Raw genomic sequence first — 24,890 nt, 5'->3', positions numbered from 1 at the left:
ACCACTGGCTGTTGAGCCACTCTTGCATTGGGCGCATGCGCAGGCGCGCGTGAGGTACCAAATAAATACATGACGCCATCATCCCTAGCAAGCGCATTGCTTTGCGTACCGTCACCTCTCGACCTGCCACATAATGGGGGATCTGAAACAGCATGTTTTGGACCCTCTCGTTGGAGGGGAAGACGAGGCCGTCCTTTGTTTGAATTAGAGCCCCTAAAAATTGTTTGACTTGGCTGGGGTCTAAGCTGGACTTCTTTTCGTTGATGAAGCCCAATTGGTACAAAAGGTCTACGGTGTTTTGGGTATTGGAGAAGCATGTTTCGTAAGAATCCCCTGTTATGAGCCAGTCGTCGAGGTAAGGGTATACCGGGATGGATAACCTGCGCAGGTGGGCCGCTGCTACTGCCAGTACTTTTGTGAATACCCTTGGTGCAGAAGCTATCCCGAAGGGTAGTACTCTGAACTGGTAGTGTTTGTTCTCTATCTTGAACCTGAGATATTTTCTGTGTGCTGGCAACATTAAAATATGAAAGTATGCATCTTTCATGTCTAGCGTTGTCATGTGATCCCCTTGTGATAACAGTGGGATTACTTCCTGCAAGGTCACCATACGAAACTTTTGGGGTTTGACAAAGTTGTTCGCTGGGCGCAGATCTAATACAGGGCGCATGGTTAAGTACTTTTTGGGTACAAGGAAGTACACTGAATAAATACCTTCTGTTACCTGAGATAGGGGAACAGCCTCTATAGCTTCTTTTTTCAGTAGCTCTTCTACTTCTTGAAGAAGAATGGTGAGGTGTTCCGGTGTTATGCGTCGGTTCCGTGGGGGTCTGTACTTCGGGGAACCGTTGAATTCGATGCAGTATCCGTGGGCTATGGTGGATAATACCCAGCGGTCTGACGATATTCCCTCCCATGCTGATAGGAACGATGTTAGCCGGCCCCCGACCGGTGATGCATGGGAGGGGACCCGAATCTTCGTGTCATTTGTTGGTATTGGGCGTGGAACCTTTGGGGCTGGAGCCGCGACCTCTCCCTTTGCCACGCCGTTGGCCTCTTTGACTGAACTGGGTGTTGTTACCCTGGTTAGAGGGCCAGTTGGTAGCAGAGTAAGATTGCTGTTGGTTTTGCTGCTGGCGTAGGCCACGAAAGGAGCGTCTATTGCCATTGCCACGTCTGTTAGGGGGCCTAGAAATTTGGTCAAGAGTCTTGATGGTATCAAACTCTTTCTTCGCATGTTCTAGGGCCTCATCAACTGCTTTCCCAAACAGATGTGTTTGTTCTATGGGCTTATTTATCAGGGACGCTTGGGTTTCCGGCTTAAATCCTGAATTGCGTAGCCGGACATGGCGTTTGAGAAGTATTCCCTGAACCAGGGAACGGCCAGCCGTCTCTGCGGCATCTAAGGAGTTCTTTACGATGTCCTGGTTTACAAGAGTTCCCTCTGATATTATAGCTAACAGGCGTGAACGCAGGGGTTCTGGTGCGTCCTCTGCTTCGCTGCGCAGCTTGCTCCACTGTGCATCCGCGTAGCTAGCTAGTAGGGAATTGTTATTTGCAATCCTAGTTGAGAAGGCGGCGGAGGTCGTGATTCTCTTTCCAAGTGCATAGAGCTTCTTGCCCTCTTTGTCAGGTGGTGCCTCACTAGAGGATAGTGGTACCCCCGCTCTTTTTCTTGTATTAGTAACTACGAGGGAGTCCGGAATAGAATGTCCTCTGATGTACAAAGGGTCAGAGGATGAAGGGCTGAAGAGCTTTTCTATTCGAGGGTTGACCCCTCTTACTAAGGCAGGATTGGAAACGGAAGGAGATATTCTTCTCTTTATAGAAGCCAGGAGCGGAATAGACTGGCTAACAGGGGCTTTTTCTTTAATAACTTTCTCTACAAAGTCTATGTCAGGAAGAGTTTCCCCTGTGTCTATCTCAAAATGCGCTGCTGCCTTGTGCAATAGTGCATTGAGTGAGGGTTGGTCATCTATGGGAGAGGTGTTCCCAATATGTGAATCCTTGAGAGAAGGGTGAAAGACATCAGGGTCTGAGTGCACTGATGGGGATTGCCAAGGCTGCACTGATGGGGATTGCCAGGGCTGCGAGGTAGCTGTATCTTCTTCAAAAGCTCCTGCAGTAGTGTAAGGATCTTCTTCGAACCCCTCTTCCTCATGTTCTTCCTCTCCACCCAAACACTCCTCATCTTCCTGGAGGTATTGCTCCTCTTCAGTGAGGTCATATACGTCTGTGGAAGGGGGAAACAGCCTAGGAATCTTGACCCTAGGGTCATCCTGGGGCCATTCTCTTTGTCTTTTGTGTGTGGGTGGGTCTTGGCTCCCCAAAAACCTTTCCATTTTCTCCATACAAGAATGGAGTCTTTCAAGGGTCTCATTGGGTACCCCTGAATAGTCTAGAGGGGGGAAATCAGTGTTTTCAGGTTCAAAACGCTTAGAACGCTCCCACAACGTCGAGGAGAGGTTTCCGTCTGTCTCTGAAAAGCCCTCCGGTAGCTCAGAAGTGCCCTTAGATGAAGGGGGCTGTTCCTGGCTACTTTTGTGCTTTTTCGGCGCGGTATTCGACGTTTGTTTCGTCGTCCGCGTACGTTTGTCTTCGGAAACAATTCTCGACAGGCTCTCGACAATGAGTTTGTCAGTCGAGGGCTCTGGTGTCGACGTTGCCTGCGTTGCGCGTTGTTCCTCGACGGCCGCTCTATGGAGCGTTACGTCGGATGATTTTGAGGTAGCGCCCGTGTTTGATGAAAGCCCAATCGCTGGTCGCGGCTGCGTTTGCGGGTGGGGCTTGAGACCTTTACGGTCTGAAGTAGACGCCGGAGTGCCCTGCGTCCCCTTCGGCGCTGATGGATCCTTCGTCCTCGACGAAGAAGAGCCGTGGGTTGTGTGTTTAGTCTTATGGGGTCTATGTGCGTCCTTGTCGCCGGGGTGTTCATCCCCATAAGCAGGGCGTGAGCCGAGCCCGTCGGGGCCGGGGACGGACGTCGAGGAGCGCGAGCGCTCCTTCTGGGGGTTAATGACTTCCGTGACGGACGTCGAGTTATCACCCTCCTCGTCACTTTCTGTAACAGCGGCGGCGGGTGAGGAAACTGACTTCGACGTAGCGTAGTCCGCCCACCTCTTAACTTTCCGTTCTTTAAGAGTTCTTGGTTTCAAGAGCTTACAGGCCGCACAGCTGTCCTCTTTATGATCGAGGGGCAAGCAACGATTACATAGCTTGTGTTTATCTTTCCAAGTGTATTTGCCCCTACAGCGTGGGCAAAACTTAAAAGGTGTCCTCTCCATAGCTGAGGCAATAATAACTGGTGATAACAACCCCAAGGGATGCTCATAGCTACGTTCATTCTGGATTCCAAGTTCTTGCATGCAGTCTTTTTTACTGTTGGAATCACCCTCCAGTGTGCTCAAGAGATGGATGTCTTCTAGATCCCGTATGGTTAGGGCGCTTGGTTGCGGTGTCTCTTCTCTAGGTTTGTATGTCGTTGTTTTGGTAGTGAAGAATTTGGTCAATTTAAGACGTCTTGTGAATTTGAAAAGGTCTATTTGGATATCAACAAAATCATTCCTGCTTGAAGGCGAAAAAGAGAGTCCTTTGTTAAGCACTTCTATCTCAATTTGTTTTAGTTCTTTTCCTCGCAGGTTGATTATTAAATTTTGTCTTTTTTCTGTCCCATCATTTTCTGAGACTGCGACCTTGTTTGTCTTTGTTCGATTTCTTCCTCCAATTCTCTTGCATCTTTTGCCTGGTCTTCCTCCTCTGTCTCTTCTTGTCGGGTTCTTGTATTTGTCAATGGTACTGCGAATGACACAGTTTTCTTTGGTTGTGGTTTGATATGGCTTGCTTTCTTGTGTAGTTTGATTTGCTCTAAAAAAGAGTGTTTATTTGGTTCTTTGTCCGTTGCATATTCTTTTGGTTCTGTTGCGTCCCCTTGTTCACTGTCAACTTCAGAGCTTGCTGGCGAGCTTTCTTTGGACTTGGGTTTGTCCTGATCATATTTTGCCTGGTATGTGAATACTCTGTCCTCTCTATAATCTTTGTCGTATCTGAAGAATTTGTGTAGTTTCCTCATTTTTACTTCATCCTGATGGGTCTTTAGGATTCTGTACATTGTTTTGAAATTCTTTTCTTTGGTAGTTTTAGGGGCATCATAATCTTCTTTTTCCTTTTTTAATTCTTCAATGAGAATGACAACTCTCGCATGTTTTCTTTTTGCGTGTTCAATTAGTAATTGTATCATGGTTGTGGATCCATGTATAAGGTTCTGCTCCCATTCATCTGCTAGATCAGAGTCTTGTGGATCATCAAAATCTGGAAAGATGAGTATTCTTAGGCCTCTTGTATCTTTTTCTGTTCAGCATATTCTTGCATTGTGGTTTTTTCCCAAAATGTATTAATTTCCTTTCTGGATAGTTTTTCCAGCCTCAAACTTTTGTTTCAGGTCCCCTTGTGGATTGGTATCTCTAAAGGCGCTGTCTGTGGATCCTCTGGGGGCAAAGAGTGTACGAATGTCTTCATTACGTGACATCATGTATTCCGCCATTTCTTAGGTGATTAGTTATTTTTGTTGGGTTTTAGCCAAGATCTGAAGCAGTGGTCTTTTACCTAGTGTTTATGGTAGAAGAGTAGTTGGCTCTAGGTATGGCAATAACCTTGCTGGGCTCTGTATTCTTGGTTGAAAAAGCAGGTTGGCAAGATCACAGGTAACCTATTTGAGGTTTAGCCAAACACCTCATTTGTTGAGTAGGAGAAAGGGGGGGCGCCAGCACAAGAAACCCCAATCAGGACGCCACAGGGGGCTACAAGCCAGTACCATTAGGTAAGAGGACCTAACCCTCCAAACCAACTAATTGCAGGATCCTCCATTTCCTTTGACTAACCTTGTCTCTCCTTCCTCACCCCTCTTCTTTCCCATTGTCGCCACCTTGGTTCCGATTGTATTGCATTGATGCTATGACTATTCTAATATGTTTTTTTCTCAAACGTCACCATCACCTAACACCACTCACCTTACCTGTACACTTATGATGCATGTCACAACCATTGTCACGGTTTTTCACAACACATGGTTTTGAATAATGAATCAGCCTTGATAAAGACCCTCTGGTCGAAACACGTGTCGGCTGACAACAAGGGGACCAAGAACCCCCCAATGTACTATATGTATATGACAATATAAACCAACCACTTGCACAAATAAAAACGAATCACATCACAGTCAAAAATGTGTAAGAACTATTCTTGTAAACCCACCAAGCAAGATAGCCAGGAATGAAACCCCCCTTTATCCTATATAAGACTTTTGCCCATTGACTTTGGCCTAGCCTGTTATACTGTATGACTGCTGTGGGGATCCAAACAGATTTGCCTGCTTAAGCATATTTGTGGTCTCTTGTTGTTCTAATAACCTTTTCCCTTTACCAACTGATAACAGTATTCTAAATGCAAACAGTAAGATATTGATGTCCCCAGCACCCTAGCTATTGAAGTCACCTGAGGATGTAGGTTGTGTCTGTAGGCCATCATAAAAGGGTCTTTACTGATTTAGAATCTAAGAGTGTACAGTATTGAAGTGTATTTGTGTGTTACTATTATATTGCTCTCTTCCGAAGAAGGTTTATTCTAAATGACTGATAAATTAACAATTGTTTATTCAAGAAACCTTGTGTGTAAGAGTTTATTTGAATACTTGTCGCTGTGAATCTCTGTGTAACTTCCCTACAGCTCACATTGACCCCTCTTGAGATGAGCATGGCTGCTCAACACACTACCAAAACTGTGTAGTACAAGCAAGAGTTGTTTGTAGTGTTCCCAGAGGGTACTGCATACAACCTTTGCCTAACAGTGGCTGTGTTAATGCAACAGGAAAAGGATGAGATGTATACAATTGCATTTGCTTCCAGAATACTCAGGGAGGTAGGAAGGAGGTACTCAGTAATTGAACGTGATGTGCGTGTGTGCGTGTGCGTGTGCGTGTGTGTGTGGTGGCCATCACTAAGATTTGAAAGTATCTGTGGTGGAGAAGTTTTGAGGTAAGAACCGATCACAAACCGTTGGTGAGCATTTGCAACAAAGGTGGATTGGAAGGTGTGTCCAGTTGAATCATGAAGTGGGTGAGCATTATGCAAGGTTTGCAATTCACAGTTGAACAGGTACAGGGAGGACAATGTGATTGCTGATGCTTTGTCTAGAGTAGTGGTGACTATGGTGGTGGAAAATAAAGAAGACTGTTGAAGATAAGGAGGTGGCAGGCATATTTCAATTCAAGGAAAATGTGAAACATTGAGAATGGGGTGAAGAATGTGCTGATGATGTGATTTATCAAACAGCAATGAAACTGGTGAGGTCAAACTGGGTTGGAAAGCTGGAGAATGAGGTAGTAAGGATGTTTAGGGGGGCGGGTGATGGATTATGGGTGGGTGAAGGGTTATGTGTGAGTGGAAGCTATTTGTGCAGAGGACACCGTTTGGTGGTTACGGAAGGCATGGGGAATAAAGTTTTGAGTTTGGACACAAAGGTCATTTGGCCATCGGTAGAACAAAAGCATTGTTCTGGGCCGATTTCTGGAGACCCGGGCCTGATGGTAAGGTAGAGAAGGAAATCAAGGAATGCAAGGAGTTGGTAGAAAGTGACAAAGGGCTATGGACATGCACTCCACTGATCAAGGTTTGTGAGGTACACAAAGTGGCATCGGATGAGATCGCTTTGGATCTTCTGGGTCTGTTTAATATCAGGGGTACGAGAGACGCATATGCATTGGTTGTGAAGGACATGTTATCAAAATGGCCTGATGTTTGTGTTTTGAGGGATGCCAGCTCTGGTAGCATCATCACATTTCGTAAACCACTGTTTTGGAGGGACGGATTTCCTCAGAGATGTTCATCGGATTATGGGCCACAGTTGGTTTCTAAACAGTTTACATAGTTTTTGGAGGACCATAGACTAGAACAAGTGACCACAGCTTTGTACCATCCCCAAGGTAATCAGTGTGTGGAACGGTTTAACCGTACCCTTATGGATGTTGTTAGGATTGTGGTAGCCACCAGAGGTGATTGGATGTAGGCGGAGATGGAAAGGATCTTTCAATATAGGTTTGCCCGACACTCAGTAACTGGTTTGTCACCATTTGAATTGTTGAGGGGTAGGACCCCAATCCACATTTGTGTCTGGCATGGATGAGAAGATCAAAATGTAAAAATGCTGCTCTGGGCAGTGTGCAAGACAGGCTTCGTGGGAGTGACTTAAGAGCAAAGGTGAAGTATGATGAGAAGAGATGTTGCAGAGAGGTGAGAGTGAATCCAGGTGATATGATTAAGCTGATGTTGCCGAGGAGAGTAAAGGGAGTTGACATTTCCGAAAGATTTGGAAGTTGTCAAAGATATGGGGGTGTCGGTTATGGCTAAGGGGGTGTGGAATATGAAATAGGGAGAGGCTGGCCTTGCTGAAGAAGGGAGATGGAAGTATGCAGTGGAAGGAAGGCAGGTGATAGCAAGGGTGCTCCTGCATCATGAATGGAACTTTGGGGTTGGAACTTGGAACGTGGGGGGAGAAGGCAGAGCGAGGGAGGTGAGGGCTGAAGAAGGAGGATGATGGTGGATGTGGGGAGATCATCGTTGTAACGAAACAGAATGAAGCAGAACTTACCTTCACTCACAACAGTGTCGAATTATTGACCTATCACTGGGCTTGTCAACAATGCAAATGCTAAAATCCAGATTGGTTTTGATGATACCCCTAATGAACATGCCTCAGAAAAGCATGCATGTAGTGAAAGAGGTTGGTACATTTTCTGTCTGTACTTGAACACACTTCTGGATTGGATTTTTTAACAGGCTTATTACCCAACCCTAAGAACTGACCTCCCCTACTGCTGCATCCGCTCCTTCCTCTAAACCTAACTGTAGTTGAACAAGAAGTTCCTCCAGTGAACATGTTCAATTTCTCTGTCACCAATTGGTTCCTGGTCCATTTGTCTCCCTGACCCAATCTGTCAACACCACATGAACTCTCAGAGTGTGGCTCACCTAAGGAACACACAAAAAATGTATGTTTTATTGGAAGCGCTATTCTAGGAAAACTAGTACCACAATATGCATTGGTTATTAAAATATGGGAGTGGTATTAAATCAAGTACACGCAGGAGATGACTACCAGAGTGCCTCAGGGATTGGTGAAGAGCAAAGCACCCTAAGGTCTTGCCCTAAGTATTCAAGGGCAAGGCCCTAAGGTACAATGGAAGGTCTTTAAAAGCAACAAAGCAAATCGCCGAGAGGGAGGCATACTTGTTTGCAGACAAAAGTAAAAAATTGCATTAACATAACAGGAAAGTGAATCAGATGGGTGGTGGAATATGGGTGCTGTGATGCAGTGAATAGTGTGAGAAATCAGATGCGTGGTTAAGAGTGGGCTAGCTAAAACATATTGAAAAGGGGCGCAAAAATCATGATTTTGGGTCAAATATACAAATGAGAGAAATGAAAAGGTTGAAGGGATAGCTAATCGCCACCACCAACCAGGATGTTATCCCTGGTTATGGCGCTATGTTGCGGCCATTTCCCCCTCCCCCCTTTTCCCCTTGCATTCAACCCACCTTCGCTCCTGTTCCCACTCAATATGATACCCCCCCAATCTGTTTTAATGCCATTCCTACTACAGCACCGCAACCTGCTTTCCTGGGGGGACACAGCGGTTTTAAATGGCTGCAAGTCAAAAGGAGGTTTTTATACAGTACACCAAAAACAAAATCAATAAAGGTATGCACAAAGCAGCCAAAGTTCAATACTGATCTCACCAGCCTCCTTCCTGCTTCTCGACATTCTGGATGATGGCATTCTTGGTGAACGTCAGCTCGTCCTCCCGCTGGGCCTTGTAATCGAACAGGGCTTTGACAGAGCACTGCAGAAGAGAAGGTGCTTATTATGGCACGTGCTCAGTGTCACAAGGAGTGCCTGCTTACCAACCCTTCATGATACCTAATGTGTTAATGTAAGAGGGCGCTCTACCTTGAAGGTGGGCATGGGGTTCGCCTCCACGTAGAAACCAGGGTTCCTTCCTTCATATAGGGCTCCGTAGTCCGGCTCCTATGGAAGGAAAAAAAGAAGAATAATTCTACTGTTGTCCATGCTTGTGACGGCAAGTAGAGCAGTCCAAGAACTCATGACCATGGAGGCAAGGGTGGGCAGAAGCAGCAGTGTGCCTGGTGGCCTCGCCGAACTAGTGGTATGTATTGCTACACCCCTCTTGAGTGTGAAGGACTGCCACATAAAAGTATCTGGAAGGGGTTTTGCGCCCTCACGCCACCATAAATTAAAGGAGGCACGCACACCGTTAGTGTCACGCAGGAGCAATAGTGGCACGAGCCACAACATAACACAAAGAATAAATGGTAATATGCTCAACAAACACTGCATAAGAGTACCCGGGATATTCGTAGCAATTTACCTCAACACAGAAAAAGTGGACCTGTGACCTTAACACTGTACAAGACAGAGGCCTGAAACCCAACTTCATGGAAGGGAGTACTAAAAACGCAGACCAGTACTCGCACTGTTATGTATGAAAACCTTGATGTTGATCTCCTCATCAGGCACTACAGTGTAAATACCAAGCTGCGATACCCTGAACCCCTGCATAGCTGTTGTAGAGCCCACATAAAATAGTGCAGCAGAGAAACAATTCTGCCTGGGCTTTTAGGTTACATGCCTACGGGCAGTTGTGCGCAGTGACATTTGATCTCACTGCACAGATTTAACCTCTGGTTCTCAACTCCTGCACATTAAAGATCATTCAGTGGTGCAGTATCTGGTATCAATATGCTGTGATCACTTTTTCTTTATTTAGGTCCCGACTGCTGCACTAGAGAAATCTCATCTGCACTCTGGAAACTGCACACTAGTGTCAAGGAGCTGCACTGCGCCCCAAATACCACATTGCTGAAGCAGGGACATGTACCCCCCACCCCATTTTACTACCAGGAGAAATAGCAGCCAGAATAATAAATACTGCAGTGGGGTGCAAAGGAGCAGCACACAACCAGACACACTGATATGTGGCCAGGAGAGAAAGGGGAGCACAGCAGTCCAAGTACTACCAGGGACTACACACATGCTGCATGGGTTCAAATGATAAAATATGTGGTGTACTCCAACTACTGTAAGCAATATTAAGGGGAAAAACAGATCAAGAACTACTGTGGTAACCCCAAAAACTGCATCAACGTGGCTCAGGATATAAAAAAACTGCATTTGAGGAAAATGCACTGAAATCACAATATTGACAAACGATTTAAAACTGCCATTTTTGGGTGGGGCATACTGGTGGAAATATAGCATGGTTGATGTTGAGTGGCTATGCTGAAAACAAAGTTTTGATCACTGTATGTTCTACCTAAAACCACCGCTGGAATGAAACAAGAAAGACTGCACACAATCTGCAGGCGTGGAGGAACTCTGATAGAGCATCAAAAACCCAATGAGCCGGGCTGCACCCAAGGAACTGAGCCATGGCATCAAGATGCCGAGCAATTTGCAACACTAAGCCTAGGCGTTTGGGTGGAGCGGTTACTCCTACACTGGTAATCATGGAGTTGTGCGGCACTGGGGCATAACGGAACTGTGCTAAACTCAAGATTGCACTGGAGCAGCATCCTGGGAAAAGCAAACTTGACACCCAACACTATTGTGCCACTATGATGCAGCAGAGTGTGCTTCAAGTGTCCTTGCGAAAAAAGGATTATCTGAAGACTGCAACAAGTATAGTATCTTGCGTCTGCACGCAACCGCAGGCCACCTACCCCAGGGTCTGTGCCAAGCACTCACCGCAGTGCCGATCTTCTCCAGCGTCTCCTCGTTGATGGGGTAGCGCAGCTTCATCTTGCGGTACAGAGGGTGCTTCTCGTAGTAGCTGATCAGGTCCACCAGGCTGTCGAACTCAGAGTTCCCCAGGACCACCGACTGGCTCTCCTGCAGCACTCGGCAGTGCTTGATCTTACCCTCCGCGCTGCGGAGGAAGCAGGATTTAAACACATGTTTTAAAAAGCGGTTGTTCAGGGGAGATTTCGCCATGGTTTCACCTAACATTCCCCTAGGTAATCTGAGGGTGTGATGAAGGCCAACCTCTTTACCATTGGTCACCATTCAGCCCATCTGATTTCCATCAATAAGGTAGAGATCCCCGCCCGAGGCAATATCAGGAAGCACGGTCACTACGGCACATGGAAATGCCATAATTTGCCCATGGTTACACTAACAGCTTAATTAGGACTCCTGTAGCAAAGGCAAAAACGTGCGGTATATTAAATGCCACCAATTCTTAAAATACAACCTAATTTGTAGTTTGGATCATGTGGGATATTTATGGCATGGTGTATATAGAAAGTACTGAATGGGGTAAATAAGCCACATAGCATATTTCGTATGCACCCCATGCCATAAGTATCCCATGTGATTACCAACTTCTAAGTAGAGGTATTTTAAAATGGGGAGGCATTTAAAATACCAGATGTTTTAGGGTGCCAGGGTACAGATAAATAGGCCCCAACTGGGAATCTAATATTGGACTTCAGTAAAGTGCTCCGCTGTCCTGAGATTTGAGCTATACCTGCTCTTTCTTGTAAAGTGCCTTTGAGAAAGTGCAGTCCTGCAACAAAATCAAATAAAACCACATAAACCCACCAGAGACCAGGGGATATATAATCTAGGAATTTAACCAGCAGTAACATTTCTGCAACTACGTAGATCAAAGGGAATGGAGCAAATAGGTTTTGTTCCAATTTGCATTATCTAAAAACATTTGCACTAGGGAACAAATTAATCTGACTGTTTTCTACACTATGTTTGCTGCAAATCATAAGAAAAAATAGGTCTTTATATCGCTACTTAGCATACAATGAAATGTAGTCCACATTTATTTTTAAATAACCGCCCCCTTCATTTTTGCAATAACGAAAACCTTTTTAGAACCTAGAAATTGAGACAGCACGTGCTTGCTCCGTTCCCTACCAAAATTGGTGCTAAATTCATTTGTTCCGTTTTTGCATGAGGGGAACAGATCTGGCTCCTGATCTTTTTCATTAGTTTGTTAAATGAAGGGACGAATTTGCATAAAGAAAAGTCTCATCTTCGAGTGCAGTCCACATCTGGGATTTCTCTAGCTAAACCCCCACTGTGCAGTAGAGCCTTCTCTCCCCCCGAAAAACACATTTGGGGAGAGGAAGGGAATTGGAAGAGAATGTACCATCATGTTTTATGGGCTTCTACTTTAAGTTTAGATTAGGAGCCACTCTCCCATTGCAATTGGGTACATGCAAGTTCTTTGCCGGCGTGCCAGTAGCTCTACTGAAAGGACAGGCGCAGCGTGGTGGTACTTGTGCGTACCCTGTAATGCATGCCAAGTCTAGAGAGGACAACACAGGTGTGTGCAGTGCCTAGCTCGGAATTCTTAGTCATCATTCATTGTATGTTTATTTTAGCATGTTAGGCAATTAGGATTTCATTTAATAATTTCGTTGCTCTTTTACTGTAGAAGACTATTTTCTGTGCGGACTCTCCTGACTCTTATGAACCCTCCAACTCTTTGACAAATTGTCACAGCACCCAGAAAACCATGTCTCCCCAGATCCCAGATCCTTCTCCCCAATCCTGGGGAATCCATGTGCACTACATTTATTTTGGAATGCTGCTGCGCGTTTGTGGTGGGGCCGCGGTTTTAGGAGGGACACTTCCCCACAATACCACTTGAGGGTTTGAGCAGGCGCGCTCTGAAATCCCATGCCAATGTTGCACTGTGCAGGAAATATTGATGTGCTTTTTGTTTGCGTTTAAAAGGTGTGCACATTTTGTACTTTGCTGACATTATAAGAAATGTGGCTATTTTCCAGTTGTTCATGATTCCTCTTCTGAGGTGCTGAGAGGCAAATGACTATGGGCTGATTAAAAAAAAAGAAAACCCCATGCCTTGTCCTACACTGAAACCCCTCATTCCCCCTGCGCTAGGTGGGATCCCTAGCAACAACAAAAAAAGTCAATTCCCACCACTGACAGCACCTGTCCCCTCAAATGATAATTATGGGCTGCTGTTAGGGGCCCAGCCCCTCCCTACCTACATTCGTTATGGCTATAAATGCACACACGCATTTTACAATTCCCTTCTTCACTGCCCAATCCTCGGACTATGGTCATCCAAAGGGTTCAACCTCACAGCACTTCCAGGATATACCAATGGCTGTAGGCGCTATACAAATACCAAATAACATAGCATTGTGCTTGACCAGTTTTGAAATTACAAAATGCTAAATTGAATACCTTTCATTGAGTCAACCAGAGAGAGACAGACAGACTTGTACATTTTAATTGAATTTGATGTGAACGCATGGGAATAGCAGAGGCGGCAACACACCTGGGCTTCCCCCATTCAACCCAACCACTGACTGGGACTATTTGATGGAATGGTCTCTGCCCATTCAGCCGAGTCCCATACTTGTAAATCTAGGAGATTGCCCAAAGATGAATTCCACACACCTAGAGCCCAAGTCACTGCCCAGACGTAAAATGTAGATTTTCCATACTAACGTTACAGAAAGTCATAATTCTATTGAAGACACAGAGGCAAAGTATTATGCTTAACCAAGTCGAGCTGCCATATAACCTCACAAGTTTCATTTATAAAAGAACTTCTATTTCTATGTGTGGTGTCACGTGACACAGAATGAATAAAGGAATCACCGGAACTGACGGAGACACGTCAGTCCAGGTTTATGCACTCCAGCAGCGAGTCAGAGTTTTATTGCGCTGCGATTGTTAGCCGCGCCGGCCCTCGCACAGGCCCGCCCCCGCGCATCGGCGGAGGCCGGAACAGTACGCGAGCGGCCGGGAACACATCAAACATCACACTGGCGACGAAGGTGTCCACGGACCTGACGCGGACCCGCACCTCCTCATCATCATACGGGCCTTCTCACGGAGCCACGCACCAACGCCCGCTCCAACTACGAAAATCCAGCAGCTGAACTCAACGCTGCTCACAAGGTGGTTGAAGCCCCACCCTCTTGATCACATCAGGGGCTCCCACACACAGCGGCAACAACGCTCCTGGCAACTTCCAGCGACTCTAAGCAGGTACCATATAGAAGCACTCAAGCTGACCGCGACAACCCGCATCACGTCTTGAGGCCATACCCCACACCGCTACCATAGGCCCACGCTCCAAAGCTAGAGAGAACGCGCGAAAAGCACTAGCATGTCGAGCCCAAGCACCAGCCCTGGGAGGGCCAGCATAAATCAATCACCCAGAAGGAGTCTCTCCAATGAACATCCCGACCCGACACAGACGTCATTTATGCCGCCATTCGACCCATTCACCACGGGCGCCGCCATCAGATGGGAAATCTGGCTCCAACAATTCGAGATGCACCTCGAAGCCAGAGACATCACCGTGCCAAAGAAAATGCGCACTTTTCTTCTACTCAACATTGGAGCAGCGGCCCTACTCCTTTTCAACGCAACACCCAACCGCGGCAACGCAGACAATTATGACGCAGCGAGATCTGCTCTCACAAACATGTTCAAGCCTGACCTCAACCCGGACTACGAACGCTTCCACTTTTGCATGGCGAGGCAGCGGGAGAGGGAGAGGGAGACGGTAGACAAATTTCACGCTCGCCTCCGCGAAATGGCTGTAGGCTGTGAATTCCCGGACGAAGAATTCGCCATCCGTCTCCAAATCATCAACGGGATATCCTCCGAAAAGCTGAGAAGAGCTATACTGTCGAAACGTAACATACGCCTCTCACGCATCCTTGAAATGGCGCGTCTCCATGAGCAAACGGAAGACCAGGTAGCAGTCATGGAAGCTGCGATCCAGAAACTACCACTAGACAGCCCTGGACCTGCGGAAGACGTAGCAGCCGTTTCCAGACGCCAGAACGCTTGCACGAAACAAGACTGGAAGCCTCACCCACCACAAGGGCGGGACAAAAGCTGCAAATGGTGCGGAGGCCCGTGGCACAAAGGCGACTCCTGCCCCGCATGGGGGTCCACGTGCAGAAAATGCAATCGCCACAACCACTTTGCTGCGGTCTGTTTGAACCCGCCAGACAAAGATCCTGCCCCACGCCAGACACAAGAACGCTGGAAAAAGTTTGCACCCAGAGAACCTCACACCACCAAGGCCGCAAAGGCAAAGTCAGTGCCGTCGACGAATCCCAAAGGTCCCCAGACTCGAGCGACAGCGAGGACAGCGACAGCAGCACGTCCCCCGAAAGGGGTGGTAAAAACAGACGGAAAAAGGGAAGCAGACGGATACACCGCATACATCTCATATCCGCGGTTGAACCACATCGGTCACGGCGGAGGAAAAGACCGTTGTGCATGGTCCTCTCCGATGGAGAACCACTGAAAGTGGTCATCGACACTGGCGCAACAGTGAACGTCATGCCAGTGGCAGCATTCAACAGACTTCGCCCGAAGCCTGACCTCCAACAAAGAAAGGTCAGGCTATACGCCTACGGGTGCAAGGAACCCCTCCCCGTACGAGGGTCGTTCAAATCAAGTTTTGCCCACGAAGACACCAACTGCCGTGCGCGCATATATGTAGTAGACGCCGGCTGCGAGACGCTACTGAGCTGCAGGACAGCAGAGAAGCTGAAGCTAATACACTTTGCGTTCAGCCTCCAACAAGACGAACTCAACAGTTTACTGAAACGGCACAAGAAACTATTCCAGGGCATTGGGTGCCTCAAGGGGAGAACCATCAAACTCCACATAGACCCCACCATTGAACCGAAAGCAGTTCGACACAGACGGATCCCATTCCACATAAGAGGCGCAGTAGAAAAAGAACTAGCCAAGCTGGAGGAAGAAGGGATCATCGAGAAAACGTCAGGACCGACCCCGTGGGTCTCGCCCATGGTCGTAGCACAAAAACCCAAACAGCCGAACGCAGTAAGAATATGCATAGATATGAGGCTCCCCAACATCGCGATAGGAAGAGAACGCCGTGTAACCCCCACGATCGACGAACTCATCGTGGACCTCACCGGAGCAACCGTCTTCAGTAAACTTGACCTCAGATCAGGCTATCACCAGCTACGCCTATCCAAAGAATCGAGGTACATCACCACTTTCTCATCTCACCTCGGCCTGATGAGATACAAACGGCTCAATTTTGGAATATCTTCTGCTGCAGAGGTGTTCCAACATGAAATTCGCAAAGTCATCACAGGTTTGGAAGGGACCACCAACATCAGCGACGACATCCTCGTATACGCTCCAAGTAAGGAGGAGCACCACCAACGCCTAGCAGCGGTCCTGAAGAGGCTCGAAGTTGCAGGCCTGACACTCAACGCAGAGAAGTGCGAATTCAACAAGAGTGAACTGTGTTTTTTTGGCTACATATTCAGCGCGGAAGGGGTGTCCCCCGACCCATCAAAAGTGCGAGACATTAAGGACTCCAAAGCACCACAATCAGCCTCCGAAGTGAGGAGCTTTATGGGGATGGCCACCTACTGCGCACGTTTTATCCCCGATCTTGCAAGCGTCGCAAGTCCGCTTAGAGAGCTAACAAAGAAAGATCAGAAGTGGGAGTGGACCGCAGCTCACCAACAGGCATTTCAACAAATCAAAGACACTTTATCTACCTCCACCACCATGGCATTTTTCGACATAGAAAAACAGACCGAACTTCTCGTGGATGCCAGCCCTTGTGGCCTAGGGGCAGTCTTGACCCAAACAGACAGTGAAGGCAAAGTGTTCCCCATTGCATTTGCCAGCCGAGCCCTCACAAAGCCTGAACAAAACTATGCGCACATAGAAAAGGAAGCTCTGGCCATCCTGTGGGGATGCCGGCACTTCAAAGTGTACCTGCTGGGCAAGCAAGCAAAGGTATTCACAGATCACAAACCATTAATCCCGATCTTCCGAGGCTCTGCCCCCCACCCACCTGCACGCATAGAAAAATGGATGCTGCAGCTACAACCGTACAACATTGAGGTGGAGTATCGCCCAGGATCGGACAACCCAGCGGACTACCTGTCCCGCCACCCAAGGCCAGCTACCGACAGTGAACACCACCACTCGAAAGAGACCGATGAGCATGTCTGTCAAGTAGTTGCCTGCGCAAGACCGAGAGCCCTGACTCTGCAGGAAGTCGTGCGCGAAACAAGAGAAGACACCATCCTACAACACACAGCAGCAGCCATCCAGTCCGGCAATTGGAAAAACTATCTCACGTCAATTGCCCAACGCACAACACCGGCGCAGACCAAACTCAGAGCGCTGTTCGGGATCAGACACGAACTCTCGATAGCCCCAGAAGGAGTGCTGCTGAAAGGACACCGCATCATATTGCCAGAGTCCCTGGAGGAGAGAGCTCTCAGGTTAGCCCACAGCGGACACCAAGGAATCAAAGTCAACAGCCTACCTCAAGTCTAGGATGTGGATGCCAAACATGCAGCAAAGAGTTGTGGAGTTGGTCGAATCCTGCGCAGCCTGCCAAGCATCCAGGAGGCCCGAACACCCTGAACCAATCAGCAGCGTCCCAAGGAGCTGCACACGATGGGACGGAGTCAGCATGGACCACTGCACCATTGCGGGAGAAGGATACCTGCTCGTGGTGATCGACGAGTTTAGCAGATATCCGAAAGTCGAGCATGTAACCTCGACCAACGCCGAAACCACCATCCTCGTGCTGGAGAAGATGTTCGCCACCCACGGAATCCCGAGGAAAGTAAAAAGCGACAACGGACCCTCCTTCACCAGTCAAGAACTACGCGACTATTTCAATGAAGTGAACGTCAAGCACCAGCGGATCACTCCGAGATGGCCCCAAGCAAATGGAGACGCGGAGAGATTCATGGGGTCTCTTAACAAAGTCATCAGAATCGCCAAAGAACAAAGGCACCCATGGCTGAAGGCCGTCTACCGGTTTCTGAGGACACACAGACAGACCCCACACTCCGCCACCGGGATCAGCCCTGCCGCCCTCATGTTTGGGGTACCCATACAGGCGGAACTCCCCGTACACCCCCACTGGACAGCCCCAGAGCCGGACATCCCAGCGATAGACGCCAGACGGCTAAGGAGGAACGAACAAGAGAGTACCGCCAGGCGAGCATGCCACCGAGAACTGACCCCAGGAGACACGGTCATTGTCAAGAACCGTGCACCGCCCAAGAAAATGTCCTTAAACTTCGAAGTACGACCATGGACAGTCAGCGCGACCAACCACAGCATGATCACCGCCACCCGAGGAGGAGAAACCGTAACCCGCAATGTGTCACACTTCAGGAAGGTGCCTCCGGAGATGTGGGAAGAACCATCGACACCCCTAAGAGAGGACGAAGGAGAGACGCCGCAGACTCCTCGAGGATCGACACTAACCAACATTCAAGACACACCAGGAGAAGGAGACAGGGCACACTCGCCCAATGAGAGAACCGAGGCAGAGATCACAAAAAAGGACATGACCAAGGAAAGAAACACCCTCTACCGTCTGAGAGAAAAACCAAAGCCATCATGCCGTCTCCAAGGGAACATAGTAGACGGGATTTACAGGCGACAGGCCACGCAAAGATGAACACCAAGAAGGACACTAATGTAATGAGGTATTACGTTGTGTGTCACTTCGTAAGTAGAGACAACTTACAAGGTCCTGTGATAATTGCCATGTTTGCTAAGTACAATGCATAAATATCTCCAAGTTGGGGAGGAATGTGGTGTCACGTGACCCTGCGCACGCAGGCACGTGACACAGAATGAATAAAGGAATCACCGGAACTGACGGAGACACGTCAGTTCGGGTTTATGCACTCCAGCAGCGAGTCAGAGTTTTATTGCGCTGCGATTGTTAGCCGCGCCGGCCCTCGCACAGGCCCGCCCCCGCGCATCGGCGGAGGCCGGAACAGTACGCGAGCGGCCGGGAACACATCAAACATCACACTATGAAAAGACAGTCTTTGTTCTTGAAACTTGACTGCTGTTCTCAGCTCCCATCCACCAATTCGTGCTCGATCTCCCTCAAACTGTATGCGTCCTTCCTGTTCCTCCTCTTTCTTTGCTGCTCGAGCAGCATATAAGTACCTGTCAGCATATGGTACGTTAGTATCGAGAGTAGAGCGCTTCAATATAATAGTGTCGCGGCACAGCGTTCAGAGCTTTCAGCTCGTTTAACTGCGTCTCGTGAGGCAGCGCATAGCTGTAAGGAATCCGGCCCGGGCGGAAGTTAGACTGCGGGTGCTGGGACCATCTTACAAAGTTCCAGGCGCCCACGTTGCATGCCCTCCACGTCCGGAGCGGGATTGTGTGTCGCCTGCTAGTTACTTGGCCTAATTGTCTGTTTGGGATCAGCCAAAGTGCCGCAGGGAGAAAGCACAACGGGTGCCACTTACCGACGGCTGGCAGACGCTCGGCGCCAAGCCAGCAGAAGAGCAAAGACACCACCTGCTGTTCCAACTAGAGCACAGCAGCAAGCTTGAGAGCGCCAGGCCCAAGCATACTGGTGTAAAAATCAGCTGGGATACAGGGCGGCAGTGCTCCACAGGAGTCATTCACGTGCCCGTGGGAGTGAGACAGTGAGAAACAGCCAGCTATGGCATATTTTGGGTGAATCATCCCCAGAACAGCTGGAGAGGGCCCTTCCAGGGAAGACTGGTTTCCCGGGCAACACACAATTTAGTACAGCAGGCGTTTTGAGCAGGGCTGGGACCTCTGTCTGGTAAAGTGGACTTCCTCAGTGACTGGTTATCATTTGCTCAAGGTCTCAGGGCATTTAGGTGTACACAGAAGGAGAAGGGCACGTAGGGGGAATATCACGCTGGTAAGCCCAGACAAGCTGTTACTCCCCCGGGTTCCCCTCCCATGCGCCATCAGAAGAGCCAGTGCCACCCCAAAAGCCACAGTCCAAACATTGCGTGTTTTGACATAGAATCATAATACAACTGTGCCATTTATTCCACCTACCTACTGTCTAGTGTCTAGTGTCTAACTGCCACCCACACTATCTGCGCCATGAAATAGCTGTAACGCTCACCTGATTCCCGTAGAGGCGCCGGTCTTGACTGGGCGTATACCGTATCTTCAAAGGTGATGTGTAACACATGGCTGGCTCTTTGGGCTGGACCTCTGTGCACTGTATGTCTGGCTCGAAGGGTAAGATGTCTGCAGATAGAAAATGTGGGATTAATGAACTGGGTTATTGAATGTCTCTCTCTTCTTCCGTTTCTCTTCTCCTGTAGAACCCCAAAGGTTAACGCTCTCACCTTAGGTAAGTGAACGCTGTGCTCTCCATCTGCCTCGAGGCAGGGTGCTGTAACCAGTTTCTTCACTGGATAAGGGGAGCAGGCCTCTTGACTTCAGAGGACTGCTGTCCGTCGTTTACTGCACGAACGGTAAGTTTCGAGTAATTCTAATGTCTTTAAAGTCTTTAGTAATGATGTCTCTTGTTTTGCAGGGTTCCGGCGATGGCGGATGGCGGGCTGAAGTGAGTTGAAGATGGAGCCCGTGTGATGAATAGAAGCGCCTGGAAGCACGTAAGTAAGCGCTTGTTGCCTGCTTCACGATGCGCTCTAACTGTCTTTTTACTTTGCAGGTACAAGTTCGGGGCGGCTGCAGGGTGCCGGAATACCCACTGGGTTAGATGTGGAAAGGAGTAATGGCACGTGAGTATTAAAGTTCCCCAATGTCTTTAAACGCACCTTGTTTTGTCTTTCAGATGCGGGATGCAGCGCCGAAGGCCTCCGGAGCGTGCGAAGAGTTGGTAAGCTTTTGTCTTTCAGATGCCGGAATGCAGTGTGAAGACCTCCGGAGCGCACGAAGAGTAGGTAAGCCTTTGTCTTTCAGATGCCGAATGCAGCGCGAGGCGTTGGTGACAGCCGATGGACCAGGTAAGTGAAGAGCTGTCACTGAAGACCGTAATGCTAACCTGTTCTTTCTTGTCTTTATAGGTGTTGCTGAAGACTGGATTCAGAATGGTAAGCCTTTTTCCTTAGGCCCAGGATCAGATGCAGAAGACACGATGAGCGTTCTGCTGCTGAGAATGCAGAATAACGCAAAGCAAGATTCATCCATCGGGTGTGGTTTAAATAGCCTCCTGTAGTGCTTAGGTGTCTCCTTCCACAGCCACGCCTAGGTAAGAAAAGAGTTCCTGCTTTCCAGAAGAGTTCCAGTGTTCTGAATCTAGGGAGTGGCTCCTGCCCCACCCAACAGGAAAAGTAGTTCCAAACAGAAGAGGATCAGAGACTCAACTGGCAGGCAAGTAAGCAGCATGGTCTGCTGCAGGTAAGTCCACCCAAGCATTATGAGCCCGGCGCTTCCAGCGCTGGGACTGGGCATATTTATGAGCCTGGTGCCACTGGCGCCAGGACTGGGTCCAAAAGGTCCCAATTGGGACTGGTTGGCACTCGGAACCTGGGTTATGGATCTGCTACCAAGGGAGTTGGGAAAACCCTGACCTTTTGGAAGCAGAGATCATGACAATAGCCCACACGTGGAAACACACGTAATCCCTGTGAAATATGTGGAAAATGAGTTGGCCAATTATCTATTGTTTTTGCTCAGATACAACTAGGAGTACTACAGGGAAAGGTAACATCAAAGCAGCGACTACTTCAACGGGGGAAACGTTGGTATTTGCCGTCCATGAAAACTTACGATCAGGGTAAGTGAGCAGCAACGGGTACCGTGTAGTGCCACCTACACAGCTGCTACTGAAAATATAACCAGACTCCAGTTCAAGATGAATAAGACAAGCATAACTCATTTTAATTGGTTACAGCAGTACACCCCGTTTCGGCGCATAGACTGCTCCGAGCAGCACAGCCCCCACCTTCGCGGGCCCAGCTGTGTAGTCTGCGTGGCTGTGGTGCCTGCATTAACTCACAGGACATTTATGTGCGGCCAGAACCGGCTGCGCCGAACCGGCTCCTGCGCCGAACCGGCCGCGCCAAAGCGTCCCGCGCTGAACCGGCCGGGCCGAAATGTCCTGCTCCGGGTTACAGTAGGTATAGATTCATATGCTGCGCATGCTTCGCCATCTATTGGCTTAGAAGGGAAATTGCATGTTACTTCGTACAAGTTGCACTGCACGCAATTACTAATTTTAGGAACAAGGTGAACAGGTCTATCGTAACTAGTGGTGTACCGAACTTCAGCTTCAAGTAAGTATTCGGCCGAATTCCAGCTGAAAAAAAGCGCTTTTTGGCTCTTGCCAAATACTTTGACATTCTCATTTGAATACAATGCAACAAGAACTCAGAAAGGCAAATATAGACTGTTAGGCCCTTTTTTCTGCAGTCCAACTAAGGGAAAACATTCAACTAAGGCAGTACAAGTCTCCACTCTTAGTATAAGGCTGTACCACCTGAGTTCATGGTAGCGTAGACAGAGCAGCCAGGCTTATACTAGGAGGGAGAGAGGGCTGTAGAATCAGGACAAATGAAATAGTCTAGAAACCCTGAAACACTTTGTATTGTAAAAATAAAGGAGTTATTTAAATACAAGTAGTCCCAGATAAATCTAGGGGTAAGTAAGCACTAACACATTATATGAAATCACAATATAAAAACACAACACTATACTTGCAGGTACATGTATAGGCCTTATTTGAAGTACCTAACAGTAGTACTAGGGAAGTCAAAACCTTTTCAAACACATTCAGTATAGGTCACACCTATTCTTGGGGAGTAAAAACAATGGTTACTTTTTACAATTACATTCAGTAATGCAAGGGCAGTAGACCCTTCCAGTTGTATAATGATTCTCAGTACAAATCTCTTAATCAGTCAGCTGGACAATATACTTTTCGTGAATAGTGGAACACTTATTCTACGTGCAGTAAAAACCTATAACTACTTTTGTGATAACACACAGTTATACTAGGTGAGTAAAACCTGAGGATGTAATATTCAATTACAGGTGATTTTGAAATCAGGGAACCCCCAATTGAGATAAGCAATAACTCTTGTAACTTATTTTTGGATGGCAGACAGCTAACACAAGGTAGTAAACCCCACATACTTTCTTTTTTTCACCTCACAATGAAGGGCAAAGTAAAACCCAATGTCACACTTTACTGAATGACTCAAAGCTATCTAGGTAGACAGCAACCTAATATAGACTTATTGTGGACAGGCTGGCAGCAAGTCAGGGGAAGCAAGACCCAGTTGGAGGACACTCATACAATTATCCTCAAAAGACTAATCTGGTGATACCAACACTTTACTTTTGGGAAGAGGCACAACCTAATCACATGAGAGTAAAATACCTTCACATCTACTTTCTATTAGACTGGCAAAACAGTTGCTAAGTAAGAAAATATGTTGAACATACTTTTAAGAATACTGCATCACACATTCAAGATCAGTAAGAACTTTTGTAACTGTTCACTCTTAGAACTACAGTTACCAACCAACTCTTTACAAGTAAGTAACTTTTAAACACTTATTTTCTTTTCTAGGCAAAAGGCCCAATCCCTTCAAAGCCTTTCCCTTATTCTTGGAGGATGAGTGTTCTCAGTGGCAGAAGGGGTGGGGGGGGGGTCACTAGGACTAGTGACCATCAGGCAGTGTCAGAATAGATTCTTTAGTAGCAAAAGTCAGAGTTCCTTAGGAAAACTGGGCAAACAGGTGAGTACTTTACTTCTGAGTTAGAAGAGGGTCCATGGGATTTGCAGAAGACACACTAGCAGGATTTTAGCAGTGGGACTGGGTGCACTGGATGAGAGGCCTCCCCATCACAGAAAACAACCCACAGCTACACAAAAATCCTAACAGGCTTAAGGTAAGTACATACCCAAGCCAACACAGTACCTCAGCATTGAAGAAGATTTTGCAGCAGGAGAACTTCAGGGTCTGCAGCCAAATACCCGGTCAGTGGATTCCTTGTCGTGGAGACTGAAAACAAGACCTCAGAAGGGACTTTGCAGCAGGGTTCGATGAAGGCTCTAGGCAAGGTTTCCCTCATGGCTGAATGCGGTTCTGCAGATTTGGCGCTTTTTCAAGGAGCACGGAAGAAGATAGAAATTTGCAGCTGAATTCTCGTCGTTACAAAGGTCCAGCACTCTGTTGAGGGGACTTTTAGGACTCAATTTGTGTCTCTGGAGATCATCCACCAGGACGCCCACAAAGTTTCAGCGAGATTCGGAAGACAGCGCATGGCACGAATGTTTGAGGTCCCAGGGTATTGGGGTATTGCAACAATGCAAGGTCGCAGCAATGCGTGGGATGGCTCAAAATGCAGGTCTTCTTGAGTCTAGTGTATCTCACCAGGCTCTGGGTCGGGGTCATCGTTTTCAGAGTCCCCAGGTCGATTGGAAGGAAGAGCTACAACAGGCTCTGGTTACACAGCAGGCTCTCCGGTCGCTGGAAATCGTTTCAGCCGCGTTTCCTTCATCTTCCTCTTCGGGTTCCAGTGGTCGACTTTTCTTCAGCTTCCAGGTCCGCAGCATTTATCAGGCACTAGAGCACAACCTTTGCATTCTCTCCCCGCATTTTACAAGAAGGGGCGGTCTGGTTGTCCAATCAGTACAGCCAGCCCCCGACTGGGATTTGTCCCCATTCATGCAAGGCGTAAGACAAAGGGCTGTGGAGTTTTGGACTCCTCCCTCACTTCCTGCTCCCACAGAGACTGGAGCCTTGGCGGGGAGTTCAGGGGACTCCCGCCAAAGACAAAAATCACACAAAGGAATTTCCCACCCTGGATGTCAGGGGAAGGTAGAGGAAATGACAAGAAACACTAAAATGGCGAAAAAAGCAGACTGGGGCCATTTTGGCAAAATGAGCCCCTTTAGGTGCCTTTACTGCAGCTGTGAACACAGCCCGCGGTAAAGGTGTACCAAATTAAAACAAGGTATCACTGCCACCAGCCATTGAAGGTAACCTTGTCCCTGTAGCATAATTGTTACAG

The 24,890-nt window shown here is 47.9% G+C and overlaps 1 protein-coding gene across 1 annotated transcript in view; it reads right to left on the bottom strand.

The window, feature by feature from the left end:
* PLCG1 (phospholipase C gamma 1) overlaps positions 1-24,890 on the bottom strand; it is a 1,097,362-nt gene that overhangs the window by 319,518 nt on the left and 752,954 nt on the right. Inside the window, exons 19-21 of the mRNA XM_069652272.1 lie at positions 10,815-10,995; positions 9,000-9,077; positions 8,789-8,892 (exon numbers count right to left, since the gene is read on the bottom strand). Of these exons, the coding sequence (XP_069508373.1) occupies positions 8,789-8,892; positions 9,000-9,077; positions 10,815-10,995 (363 nt within the window). The remainder of the gene's footprint in view (positions 1-8,788; positions 8,893-8,999; positions 9,078-10,814; positions 10,996-24,890) is intronic.

This window comes from Ambystoma mexicanum, chromosome 3p (assembly GCF_040938575.1).
Source record: "Ambystoma mexicanum isolate Mex_15411 chromosome 3p, UKY_AmexF1_1, whole genome shotgun sequence".
Taxonomy (NCBI): Eukaryota; Metazoa; Chordata; class Amphibia; order Caudata; family Ambystomatidae; genus Ambystoma; species Ambystoma mexicanum.
The sequence above is the reverse complement of the archived record's forward strand: the minus strand, read 5'-3'. Positions and strand labels throughout refer to the sequence as shown.